This window comes from Gymnodraco acuticeps, unplaced genomic scaffold (assembly GCF_902827175.1).
Source record: "Gymnodraco acuticeps unplaced genomic scaffold, fGymAcu1.1, whole genome shotgun sequence".
Classification (NCBI taxonomy): Eukaryota; Metazoa; Chordata; class Actinopteri; order Perciformes; family Bathydraconidae; genus Gymnodraco; species Gymnodraco acuticeps.
The window spans coordinates 2742761-2756598 of NW_022990235.1; the positions used below are offsets into that span (position 1 = coordinate 2742761).

Genomic DNA, 13838 nt, shown 5'->3' on the forward strand with positions numbered 1-13838 from the left:
TCTGACCTTAATTGATCTCCTCTGCTCCTGGCACTATTTCTCTCAGAGAGGAGCTTCATCTTTTGCGTTTGATCGTAATGAGAGTTGTTAGCCTCCATGACAACCAAGACCGCTGGGACAGCCAAGCAATGCTGGGGGCTGCTTATTTACGATGATAGAAATAACACGGTTGGCTTTAATTTTGTGCACAAACTGTACAAAGGAAATTTTAGACGGCTAAGCACTGTGAAAATCAGGAAAATTGAACAATATTACCAGAAAATGTAATCATGCAAACGCTTTTTAGAAGAGGTCAATTTAAAATATAGCAGCTTCACCCCACAATATTTTAAATTAATTTTACATTATTTTGCCCTAAATGAGGAAGCTTTTTTTCTTTAACCATAGTTTGCCATTACAACCACTCTTTTGAGCAGCCATGATATGACAGGTACATTTTATTCCTCACTGAAGCATCAAATTGTTGATAGAATAGAGGAGGAAATATTACATGAACAAGATGAAATGCACTTGAGCAAGTCATGACATATTTCTTGATCGTCTCTCTTGTATGTTATTAGTCAGCTGACACTTCTCACTGTAAAAGCCTACAAGGTTGAGATTAGATTCAAAGCTAGTAGGTACAATTGTTACATTCCAACATCTTTGACTGCATTTGCTAGTCTTTGTCTGTTGAAATGTGGATGAATGTTTTCATGAACCACATTAAGTGTTAAGTTATTGATCTGAGGAGATATTTATCCTTGATGTTCATGGAAGACAGTTACAAAGTTTTGAATGTGATACGTGTTCTTAAACTATCTTTGGCTTTCGGCGCCATCCTAGATAAGTTGCTAAGTCTGCAATCTTTTGTCATGTGCCGTCCTTGACAATCTTTTGTTGTTTAATTGTACTGAAGTTGTTAAAGATGATGTCAAACATGGCCAAGTGTTTCCAAGCCCATTGACATCATTGTTTGGTTAGCACAGCGGACATCAGGAGCTGAACAGAACAGACACCCCCCCCTACGTCACATTCATCGAGATCAGGGATGGGCAACTTGGATGGTGGTGGGGGCCACATAATTGATGTACTGGCCACCAGGGGGCTGCAGATTCACTTGGAACACACACACACACAAATTGTATGTAATTATTAACAAATATACTAAGTCTGACATCTTCATTGACATTTTACAATCTTTCAGGGAACATCCTCTTATAAGCTCACTAAAAAAATATCAGTTCACAGAAATGTGAAGTGGCATGTTTGTATTGAACAGGTTATTTAACAGAGGAATACAACTACTTTAAACTATTGTAAGGCACGGAAAATGTGTGTGCATTAAGAATAACCATTAAGATGACATAAGCATGAAGTCATGAACACTAACCCAGACATTAGTTGTCTAACTTGAACCTAAGACACTTGTAGCCTGTCTCTGCATTCCCCTTATTCCACAATAAGGGGAATGTCAACACAGACACCTGTCAGCCCGCACTCTGCTGTTCCTCAGCGCCGCTCCCCCTCCCTCCCGCTGAAATTATGAATGAAAAGCGTATAGTAATCATAGATAACACGGCAGGGTCCGTGACAGTTTGTTTTCATCTGATTTAAAATAAACAAAGTCTTGGTTTTTAGAATATTAAACTTGTTTCGCCAAATTCAGATGATAAATACAACCTTTAAGCTTGTAAAGGCATAATTACAAGAGGCAACTTAACGTCACAGCAGGGCAGGCATAACAACAGCCGGTGTTTCTTGTGAGTGTTTCCCTGGGAAACAAACACAATACACACAAACGCGTCACAGATTATTTTGCGGTATTTGGATGCCGAACAAAATCATGTATGCAGCTCGTAACGTAACTAGGAGTCTAGTGGACAGTATCAGTACTACCCCGGGCCGCCATTTTCCCATCCCTGATCTAGATCCTCTGTTTCTCTCCAGTGAACTACCGGGCCTTCTAGAGTACCCTGGAACTGAGGGAAGCTCTGAAAGAATACGCCCATTGGCTACAAATCAATATATGATTGGTTGATCAAACTGTCAGTCCAAACCATGGTCCAAACGTACGCTCGCTCTCATTCAGTGCAACAGCCAGGGCATTCGATCAAGGATGTAGAATACCTTGGTTGAAGGATATTCTACCCAGAGACCCAGAACAAGATCTGATTGATTGGTTGCTTTCTTTTCTAACACAAAACCACTGAAATGCGTAGTGCATGGACCGAGAAGGATAAACCAATCAATGTAACTCTGTAATATTACAGATCAACAACACAGATATGATTATTTTCATTTCATTTTATTTACATTTTATAAAATTGTATTCATATAATTAAATCGATTTTTTGTTTGTTTTAACTGAGAGTTTCAGGGTATTCTCTGAATACCTTGAAGGCCCTGATGCTTTACCGCTGACAGTATGTGTCCATTCATATACATTACAGTATATTGCCATGAGACTAGGGCCACTTTTTGTCTATGGCTTCCTCAGTTATTTGTTTACATGGACTTCTTCTTTTCCAAAATGTTTATTCTCAAACGTAAAACCTTCAGGCTTTTTCATTTACACGTGAGCAGTAAACAATGCTTTTACCAATGTCATTGATTTAGTTTGATATCATCTACAAATATTCTAGATATCTGGTTGAAACTACATTTGCCAATACAAGGTCATGTAAGCATGTTCCCTTATACTCGTTATTCATTAATACATTTGCCCGAGTTGCTTTTTTATATATTGTCTTTTTTTGTGCCACTAGGGGATGTAAAGATTCAAAAGTTCAAATGGGCTTGAACATCATTGATACTATTTAAAAGTGAATGTTGTAATTAAGAGCTGAGTGAATAGGTCTTAAAAGTTCATTGAGATTGATTTCACAGTGTTCCCTCGTGCCTTGACCCGCTTTGAGATCGAGCTGATTGGCCGCTATTCAAGCAGCGTACCTCAACAAAACATTTCTCAGTTACATTTCAAACAACTCTCAACTAAATTCATGAGGAAACGGAAGGCCCAAGAGACATTTGCATTGATCAAGGATTTACTTTCACACACACTTCCCTTCTCACACTGGCTGTGATTCAAGGTCTTTTCGGCTTAGCTTCTAATTCCTACTTTGCTGTTTGAGGGTTCAAACACACCCAGGGCCGCATTTTTAATGAAACTCCCATGACCGGCCAGTATCCCCTTTCCTTGACTTTCCTTTTGTTTCAAACGGGATTACACTAACAACAGCAGAACAGGGGATTTATTGCCATCCTTGTAAATATGTATGTGTTTGTGAAAGAGTTAGCAGCAATTATAATCATGATATGGTTAATTTATTCCTTGGCAGACTGATTTACACTTTGACCTGACGCATTCGCTCTTGGAAATGTTCTCCATCTAAGAGCTTTTTCCATCTTACTGTGGGCCATCAGCTTAAGCAGCATTGGCACATTAATACTGCTGGCAGATTCTTTCTTGCCTCGCGACAAGGGCTCAACTCATCCCTCATCACACAAGGTTCTCCTCTTCAGATCTTCTTGTCTCTCCATTCCTTTTCTCTGGATCTCATGCTCGTCACGATTCTTCCTGTTGAAATCACCCCATGGTGATCTGTTTCACTTACCTTAATGTCATGCATTCCCTCTGCACAGCTTGTTCATCATGTCATCTGTGTTTACTGACAGGCTGTGTTTGCTTATACACATGCTCATTCTCTTGGATTGCTTTGTGTGATATGATTTAAAAGTGGGCTGTCCTTATCCAGAGAGACTGACTAAATCCCCCTGTAACCGGGTGGGATCACCCGACAGAACACTGCGTCTAATCTGGCCAATGATGTCAAATGAAGACGTGGTAAAGGGTTGTAGAAACATAAAAATGTAACCTCTGCCAGGACAGCAGAATGATGGTAATATGCCTTGTCATGATGGCATTTTGGATGTCATGAAATGCTAAATGGAATACTAGATCTAGTGCAGTTAGTTCACCCTTACATGACACCACTGACAACATTGAACAATGTTGGCTTTCAGGAATCGCAGACAGCCTGCACTTTTAAGGAGAATTTGAATTGCTGTTGTCATGTAAAAACCTCATAACTGCAGTAATGTCTGTGTTTTAACATCAGGAAGAGGATTAAATGGCCTACTACAAATTGTGAAAATGTTATGACCCTTAAAAACCCTCTCCGAAGCCACTGCAGGACTTCAAAATTGCTCAGGCTACTAACAAGTACAGTATATGTTATCCACTGAAAATAGATCTTTTGTTCGCAGGAAGCAAGAACATGCAAAGCCTCTGTGATTATTCTGCTTGATATGGTCAGCAGCAACAACAATATCACTGCAAATGTTGTAACATTTAAGGTTATGAGGTTAATTGTCAGTTTATCTCCAGCGCCCAATTCTGCAAAAATATTTGTCATGCTGTTGAATGGTTTTTATAGTGCTTCATTCCTGAATCTCAGACTTTTTAATAATAGGAGAATATTGGATGTAATTAAACAGAAAATCATGTGTGAATAACCTACAATGAAAAGCAAGCTCACAAGAAAAGATATGAGCATTAAGGGTCATCAACATTATTATGATATTTCATTCTCAAATGGATAGCACTATTTATTGTGTGAAGAGGCGCTGTGTATGTGTCCTGCAATGTGCATTTTTTGTAATCTCTATCAGAAGATGAAAAGCCCCAAAAACTATATTTCAGACATCCCTATTAATATTGCACCAAATTCTCGAAAAATGAATGTTTAGAAAGTCATATTCTTGTGTGTATGCTAATACAACTATGTAAAAAATGCTAATACTAGGATTTCATAGAACATTCATTTCCATAACTGATGTGAGCGTCTTTATGCTGTGACACACACACAGCATAAAGACGCAGCAAAAAAATACTCACATTACAAGATCTTCCCTGCAAAAATGTCAAACCTTCAGCCGTGCAGAAACTGGTAATAACCTTGCATGAGAAGACAATTTAAAATGCTTGCTTTACCACAGTTGAAGCAACAGCCTTACAGCCTTGCAAAAATGCTAGCAGGGAGGGGAAGATCACAACGCAGAGAATTATGTCTTCCTCGCAAACCATGCAAGAGGTTTAAGACAGAGTTGCTTTGTCTGAAGCTTCCCACACTGAACCAATAGGATGTCAAGGACACTGTAAGAGGGGGCTGTCTGCTCTTACTTAAGGGCACCTCAGTGGCGTCATTGTGAATGTGCACACAACTGACTCTGTATCTAGTCATGATGATCCCTAACACAGTAGCATACAGAGGCAGACCCTTTCAGACCCTTGGTGGCCGAGTAGCCTTTTAAATGGATGGTAAAAGCTTGTTGAGCTCCAATTAAAATTCTCTACAATAATTTCAATCTAAATTGAGGCAGTCAGCTTTAGTTTATGAAGAAGATAATAAAAGTTATAATATTGACATTACTGGCAAAAGAAAACAGCCACCAATGCTGAGTTACTCTAGAATCAATTAGTTGACTACTCATCTATCTTTTTCTGCCTTTGCATGAGTGTACTCCATTTTCTTTCTTTGTTTGATTCCATATTTAATTTTGACTTTTTCTACAGTTGCTGTTCTCCTGAAGGATGACTACTTCGTAAGAGGTGCTGGACTGCCAGGGCGTTTTAAGGCTGAGAAGATTGAGTTTCACTGGGGCCATAGTAATGGATCAGCAGGCTCAGAACACAGCATCAATGGCAGAAGGTTTCCTGTAGAGGTAAAGCATCCTGTCACTATATTACACTTTGACAAATGTGCAATACGAGGCCTTGAGGGTCCATATTGAATATTGGAGCCTGGTGTAGAATTCAGGCCGAACACAGACGCTAAAATCTAGTTTTACTTCAACTTCAAGAAACCCCACTAGGTTGAGGGTTTAGGATTATTGAAGAAAGATAAATTCACTGTGGACAAAAGATATTTCTCAGGTAAACTCTAGCCTCGAAATGATTTTAAAGAAACCCAACTTAAAAGAAAAACTAGGCAAAGAAAAGCTTCCTTAATCATATAATACCCCCCTTTTTAAAATATATCTTAAATGTACTATAATAAATGTCTAATCATTGTATTACTTATAGTTTTAGAGGATTATTTTAAACGGAGAGACAACTTGACTGTCTGTGGGAATTACACGGAGAGACAACTTGACTGTCTGTGGGAATTACACAGCTTTAATCAGTGGGGGATTTATTTTTACTGGGTGGGCGGGGTGGACGGGGAGACACTATGGACGCGCTCGTGAACTGTCAACAGGGGGGGTACACTGAGTGTGGACCTCTGTGTCGCCTGTCAGCGCAGCTTACATGATGCCGTTTAGACAATATAACAATAAAGGGCGGTGCCGGCTGTCAGCAAACCGATCCGGCCTTTCTGCGTGACTGTCACTCAAATGCGGGACATAGTCTCAATTTGTGGGACGCGGGACAAATAATTAAAATGCTGTGTGTGCAGTCCCGCACAGTGTGGGACACCTGGTCACACTACACACACACTGTGCTGCCCCTCACACACACACACACACACACACGCTTCAAATCAAGTTGCATGAATGCTTGAGCTACGTTTTTATTATAATTACTGTGAAATCTGCCTATTATGTTTTCGTCATTATTACAACAAATACACACCTGCAACTGATAACACTGGCAATGATTTTATATTTATTAGACTATTAAAAAAAACGCCAATGCCCACTACACCACTGGCTTTTATACATACAAGTCAGTCTATTAAAACATCAACCCTGAGCAGTGAGAAATCACATCTTCCAAGTTCTATTTCTTCCAATATCCCAATACAAAAATAAACATATTTCATTTGCCAAGGTTTGCACAGATGTAGCTTAATGTTTTGGTGCAAGCAGTAAGAGACATAATATAAGAAAGAAACATTTAGAATTAAAGTTGTTTTTACATCTGTTTTTTAAAGCTGAATGTTTTTGTGCAGGAATGGAACAATATTGACAAAACTATCGCATCAATGAATGGCAGAGTGAAAAGGAACATTTAGTTTAGTCTGAGAGTTAAATGAGATAAACATTCAGGCAGAATGTTGTACTTTTCTTGCTTTTATAGTGTTAGTTGCACAAGGTCAAAACACATTTCTCAATGCCAGTGTTGCCAAAAGACAAATAGAAACAAAGGGAGAACATACTGCAAGTAATAAAGGAGAGAAAAACATCACCTACTCGTGTAGCACCGATATAAAAGGTTTTCATTCTAAAACCTTTTGGTATTATTTGTTCTGGTTTTCAGATTAAAGCAGAAATCTCAGTTTTCACGTGGTGCACAGTGTTTTTTATTAGCGCCTTAGGGTTTATGTTTTACCATTTCAATATCCATGAATTTTCTAGGATGAATGTGCCAATGTGTCGTACATTTTGTGGGGTTATACATTTGTTTTCCTTTTACCCCTTGTACTGTCAAATGGTTATAATTATTGTTAATATTACAGTGAAAAACAACAGGAAAAGGCTGTTAGTGAGCCTCTCCCTCCTATCTCCAAACACGCAGCTCAAGTCCTTCTGTGTTTGTTTCTTGGCCCTGTTCTTTGGAGCCCTCTCTGCAGGCACAGCTTTTGATGCTGAATGGCTGAGTAATTAGATTTATTTTTGCCACATCACTTTGTGTTCAATGTAGTGTTAAAGGGCACTGGATTATATACAGCCATTATAAAGCTGTTGTGCGTAGGGCTCCTTTGATGGCCTGCTTCTAAATAAGACGATGGAATTTACTTTAATGGCCAATTTAGGCAGCCGTTAGAAAAACGCTGAGCAAGGAGACGAACATTATGCCTTTCCAGGTATATTATATAGTTGGAAAACGTAGATTTGTAGCTTATCATGTCTTTGTGTGTAGACCCAGATTTTAACATCAACCATTTGTTTCATTTAAAATGTATTTAACCAAGCAAAGCCTCATTGAGATGACCATCTTCTATACAATCCAATATCAGCTAATTGAAACGAAGCTTCATACCTACTATAACTGTTACGGACCATAACGTTTTAGATCACAGTATATGGAAATAAGACCCATGTAATCATATCCTGGATTATATAGGGGCACTTCTACTTTTGAAAACTCTTACAGAGACCAGTTTCCCCTGCAACATATTCCAAGATGCAGGAGCAGTGCACTTAAAAGCCCTTTTCAAGACGGGTAATGGGGGCAGACAGATCAATAGATATCATCTTTCATAAGGATACATTTACGAAGATCTATTTTAGGAAGCAAGTTAAGAACTGCCTTTTTAAATAAGGACATGGCAGGGATTGAGTGTATTGATGGACAGCCAACCCAACAAAGCAGGCAGCAATGATGAGTGGGGCCTTAAGATTTTTAATTAATGCCGGTGCTCCATGGGATACAGTATCTAAGGAGTAAAGGCATTGCAAATATGTAAAACATCATCATATTATATCACAGACGTTAAAGTAGCAACAAGTCTCCTTTTTGCATTGAAGAAAGCGAAAAATATTTCTGAAATGAAGACTCAGTTATAAGTTATTTAACAAGTTGATCTGAATCTAGAAGCTTATAAGAGAGGGAAGTGGCAATTAAGAATCTCATATATGTATACGCAGATACAAACTAATTGACCCTCAAACGTAAGAATAGATGGATGAATGGCTTTTTCCTTGAGTTTGTAAATATCATTGGTTTTATGTTGTTAGGATTTAAAATCACTTTCAATTGATGAAAGGGATGTTAGAGTGCTATAATCATTTTAAAGTAAAGCTTCTGCTCCATGTAAAAAGGGAAAAATAAAGGAAGACATCCATATAGGAGGAATTTGGTTTCAGACTAAGGACAGATTTAAAGATGGTGCAATATAATCAGCAGCTAACAATAACACATATTGCTATCTGTTATTTAGACCTGGTGATTTGAGGGTGTCTAAAAGTTTAAGGGCCTATTACACCTCTATGATATAAACTGGCATAAAGCAAAACACTGTCTACATTTACAGGGTTTCCCTTGCAGGTGGCGATAGAGGGAACCAGAGGCAATGAAGTGCTTATTTAAGCAATCAAGCTCTATGGTTGTGTCAGCTATGTTTTGAGAGTCCTTGACTTGAAGTAACAATTTTTATTTCCAGATGAAGATTTAATAGTCTTTCAAAACAGCCTTGGGTTGTTGAGATTTTTGAAATCTTTCACCAATTAAATGTTCTGCTTTGCCTTTTTTAATTGCAACTGTGCAACCGTGGTGCCTGGAATCAGCTCATCATGTTTCTGAATGCTCTCTTAGCTTACCCAGTGGTGAGTACTAGTTGGCCCTGATTTGTTTAGCCAGCATCTCGACTTTAAGTCCAGGGGAGTCGGCAGCTCACCTCCTTTTTGAACACCTGCACCCCATCTTTACAGCACCACCAAAGCAATCCTGGGCTCCCTTTTCATGGGACTTCACTGAATATGTTCATGCTTAAACCCAGAAAGGAAAGGGGCAGTACTAAGGGGCTAAATGATTGCTTCGGTCCTGTACTTTGTAACAGGTCCATTACTTATCACACGTAGAAAAGTCATCTGTGGCCAAGTTGCCCACAGCTTTAATTTGCTCCAGGTGTACCACACTGCCTGCTCATCAGGGCGGATACTGTCTGCCAATGGACTGTAAAGGCCTCTGTGTGTATTGTGACCTTCTTTGGGCTGCCTTCAAAATAATAAGCTTGTGCTTCTGTTTGCATCTTGCAGGCATAGTTTTCTGAAAAATTAATAGGAAGAACAAGTTCAGATTCAGTGAGATTTTGTTCAGGCCTCTGGTGGACCCAGTTGAATATATTCATGGCTAAAGGTTTTATCTTTAGTTTCTAATTCCTGGATTGTCCCTTTACAGATTTGTTTTAAACATTCACATAGGCTATCTCTAAGTGGTTTAAGTAACCCACTCCCAATGTTACCTGGATACTCAGTACAGTTTGTCTCAGAGAATTCAACTTTGTCAAAGCGGCACTTCATATTTGATCCATGCCTGATTTGTCTTAAGATTCACACACAATCATACTTACTTACTCTGAGACGCTGATGGTCAACAGCCCTCTCTCCACGAGGTTTTACCCAATAGCTTGAAATGCTCGTGTTCCACACATGCACATGTATCTCTATCCCTGGTCTCAGGCTCTTTGATATAAAAAGCCTGTCTTCTGGCAAACTGTCTGTGAGACATGAAGAGATGCTGTTCCACCTTTGTTTGATATTGTGCATCTATTTTGTTAGAACTTTTCTTTGTATTGTTTGTTTATTTTGGTAATGGTGTATTTTTTCTGAGCAAAAGATGACTCTGGACAGAGAATTGATAACAGCTTGCTTTCTCCCTGCTGACAGTTTGTTGAACCCCCTTCACTTCGATCTTTCACTTATGCCTACTCTTAGTCTTGCCATAAAACTCTTTTCACTCTTTCTGAGTTTGTCTTTTAGTTTCCACATCTCTGATAGCTGTTTCTTCAGATGTACTATAAGGCCTGCATTTCAGTTTACATTTCTCTTTCTGCAGTCTTTTGTAACATTACTCTGCTGAATATGTCTTCCTTCTCTTATCTCTCGGTAGTGCACATACATTTAAATGTTCATTCAAATGATTGGGGTCTACTACACATTGACCTATAATCTATAGCTGCACTTTTGCTATATCTACATCCACCAGAACCTTTATAATGTTCTCCATAGATGTCAGCGTAAGGTTTAACAATGCATTTTCCACCTTTCTTTTCCCTTTAAGCACTGGTTGCAGCCCTTCATTTCTCTTTCAGTTTTTTTTAATCTCACTGTCAGCTCACTTCACTTATCTTTACTCGCAGTGTTCTACTCTGGCAGCTCAAACAGTAATGTATTATAGTGTCAAGCCATAAATCGTTGGCGCAGTTTATTTGTGTACTAATGATAGGTGACAGCTGATGAGCATGTTACAGAAAAGGCATTTTCTCGAGTTCTAAAAACACACTCAAGCAATATGTACTTTATGTTGCTTCATTTATAGTTTTCCCTTTTATCATACCTTTTATTCTGGTTGAATAACCATCATTTAGAAACCTATTTAAAAAGAAATCATTTGGGAACATAGACCAAAATGGTTTGTCTGGAGTATTTATGCTTATGCATGGCAACTGTGTATTTTGTTACCAATTTACTGGCACTTTAAGCCGCTGGAAAGCTCTTTTGATCCAAAGGAACTGAGAATATTTTTCATAACTGAAAGGATGAGTGACCCTCTTCTCAAATATGTATTCTGCCAACACGCATGTGAAGAGCATGCAGCCCTGATAGGATTGCCTACATACAATATGATTAGAAAGGTTCCAAGGTTCTTCGTAAGTTGCACAACAAAAACATTTTCATATAAATTACTGCTTTAGAAAAAATATGACCAAATGATTGCCACTCATAACGACCTTACATTATCCTTATGGGAAATGCATTAGTCTTTTCTACAGGAAGTACGTAAGAAAGAAATACTCCGTACACATATCTGCAAAGATGTTTCCTATTTACTACATATTGGACAAACATACACCACGCACCATATACGCAGAAACAACACAGAGTGGGAGGTCTTTTTAAAATTAAATGATTCTCTAAATCGATAATTCAGCCTGCATCTTTCAAACATGATGCATTATTTCACTCTCCGAATCAAAAGGTGAAAGAGGAAAATCAAATGATGAATGGTTGAAGGTGAACATGGTAATGCAGGATCTCGCCTTTGGCTATTTAACTGCTTCCTCCTGCAAGATGTGGCATTTTCATTTTTCATATTGAAACTTTGACAGAGTTTGATATATTTGAGATAATATAACATCCAACACCCTTGCGTTTGACCTTCCCGATGATCTTTAACAGCGGAGGATGGCTTTTGTTTGTTTGTTTATATATTTGTTTCGTTCTTCGAGAATTGAGCAGTATGACCTTGGAGGTTGAGCTCCAGGGCTGATTTGTCTCTGCTAAACAGAGACTGCTTTCCAATCTGTTGTCTAATTATGTCTCCAATTCATATGAGTCACATTTACCCCTTAGTTGTTTGTACCACACTGCATAAAGCATTTACTATTTTAGTAGAGGGGGAAAACTCCAAAGTGTTTATTCCACTTGCCCAGAAGCTTGAAAACCCACACAAATATAGTTCACACTTTGATACAGGGGGTGGAAAGAGAAATTCAAAAAGCTGCATTATAGAGCTGCTCTGCCTTTTGTAACATGGTTATGTAAAAAAACAACAACGGAGAAATAAACTTGGCTGCTCGGCCTGTGGCTCCTGAGCTTGACATTAATCTAACCAGGGTCTTTTCATGGGAGTGAAGCGGGGGAAATCGATAGATGGACCACCTGTTTGCTCAAACAGCACAATGAAAAATGAGGATTTTTTTCCGCCTTAAGGTACTATAAGGAGATCTTTTCTAATAATATATTAGGGTGTCACCAAGGTTAGATTAATTATACATGGATTACAAATCACACCTTGCAAGGGTACCCACGCGCTACTGCGGATGTATGAAATGTACGGGGTGGGTGTACAGTACTGTATATTTGAGTAGGAAAAAGCTCCAGTGGCACTGAAAGCATATCTGCATTCTAGACTAATGGGGATGGATGTGGTGACCCTGAGAGCTCAACACAATACTAAGTAGATGGAACACAGTAAACAGTACAAAAATACATAAATTGAATGCGAGTGAAAAATACACAACTGCCATGGTTAGTGATGCATGGAGTGACTGACGTTAACAACCCATCTGTGTTGTTGGAAAACGAGTTAACAGTGGAATAAAACGCTAGGTGTTAAGCAATTATCTTAGATAACATATCTGAATCATATAATCTCACATAGTAAATATGTTTTCTTTATCGGCTGGTGTCTATTTTCTAGGTTGCAGTTGCATTCAACTCTGTCACTGTAGCAATACTCAATAAAAGAGTGATGTATGTTTTTTTTAAGGATAGTAATCAAGAGCCTTTCCCGTTGAGTATGAAGTTGTCAAATTCCCTGGAATAGCACGCCTCAGTGACTAATCAATTCCTCTTATTGATGCTTTCTTACATTTCCAAATGTGCAATGACCTACAGTAACAGCTTACACATTTCAGGTCACCATTGCAGAGAGAGAAAAATAGCTCAGAAGCATGGCACTGATAATGTGTGCCTTTTACCTAGCAACACTTGGTGAATAATTGAATAAGGCTTGTATCGATAAGAGGTATAGATAATTAATTTCTATCAATGAAATCATACCAATTCTCATCCTTAGTGTTTAAAGTGTCTTAATCCCAACAGCCAACATAACAGCAGTAACATTTAATTTGTTGTAGTTTGCTTGTCTTGCCTCAGCATCTCACTGTTTTGGTCATCATGCAAATGATGACTCATTGTTTCACCTGTTTGTGGTTAACTAGTACTTGAGAATGCAGAGCAGCTTTCAGAGCTTGTGTTTGCGCTAACTTTGTGGACCATCTGCTCTACAGAGAAAACTGGAGGTGAATCATAAAGCTCAAATAATGTTTTGTTTATCATTTCAGTCTCCGGTTGCCTCTGGTTTCTTGCCAGCTGTTGGTTATTTAGACTTACCTCGTTCAGATTTGTCTTAACATATGTCTCTGTACAACAGTCCAGTAAATATTGTACTGACAAAAACAAGCATGTATGAATGTTTCTGTGTTGTCTTCAGTGAGCTTAAATGTCGGTCAGACCACCTGTCTGTCCTGCTTAAAATCAACAATTTCCAACAATATCTGTGTATGTGAATCAAGTCTACTCCAACAAGGGGGTTTTGTGCCAGAGCCCGAAGACGTACAGAGAAACGAAGCGTGCAATCAAGTGATTCAAATCGCTTACGGCAACATTTATTTTTATTGGCTGCC

The 13838-nt window shown here is 38.6% G+C and overlaps 1 protein-coding gene across 1 annotated transcript in view; it reads left to right on the plus strand.

The window, feature by feature from the left end:
• ca16b (carbonic anhydrase XVI b) overlaps positions 1–13838 on the plus strand; it is a 108905-nt gene that overhangs the window by 62935 nt on the left and 32132 nt on the right. The window contains 1 exon segment of the mRNA XM_034219040.1: positions 5558–5706. Coding sequence (XP_034074931.1) covers positions 5558–5706 — 149 coding nt within the window.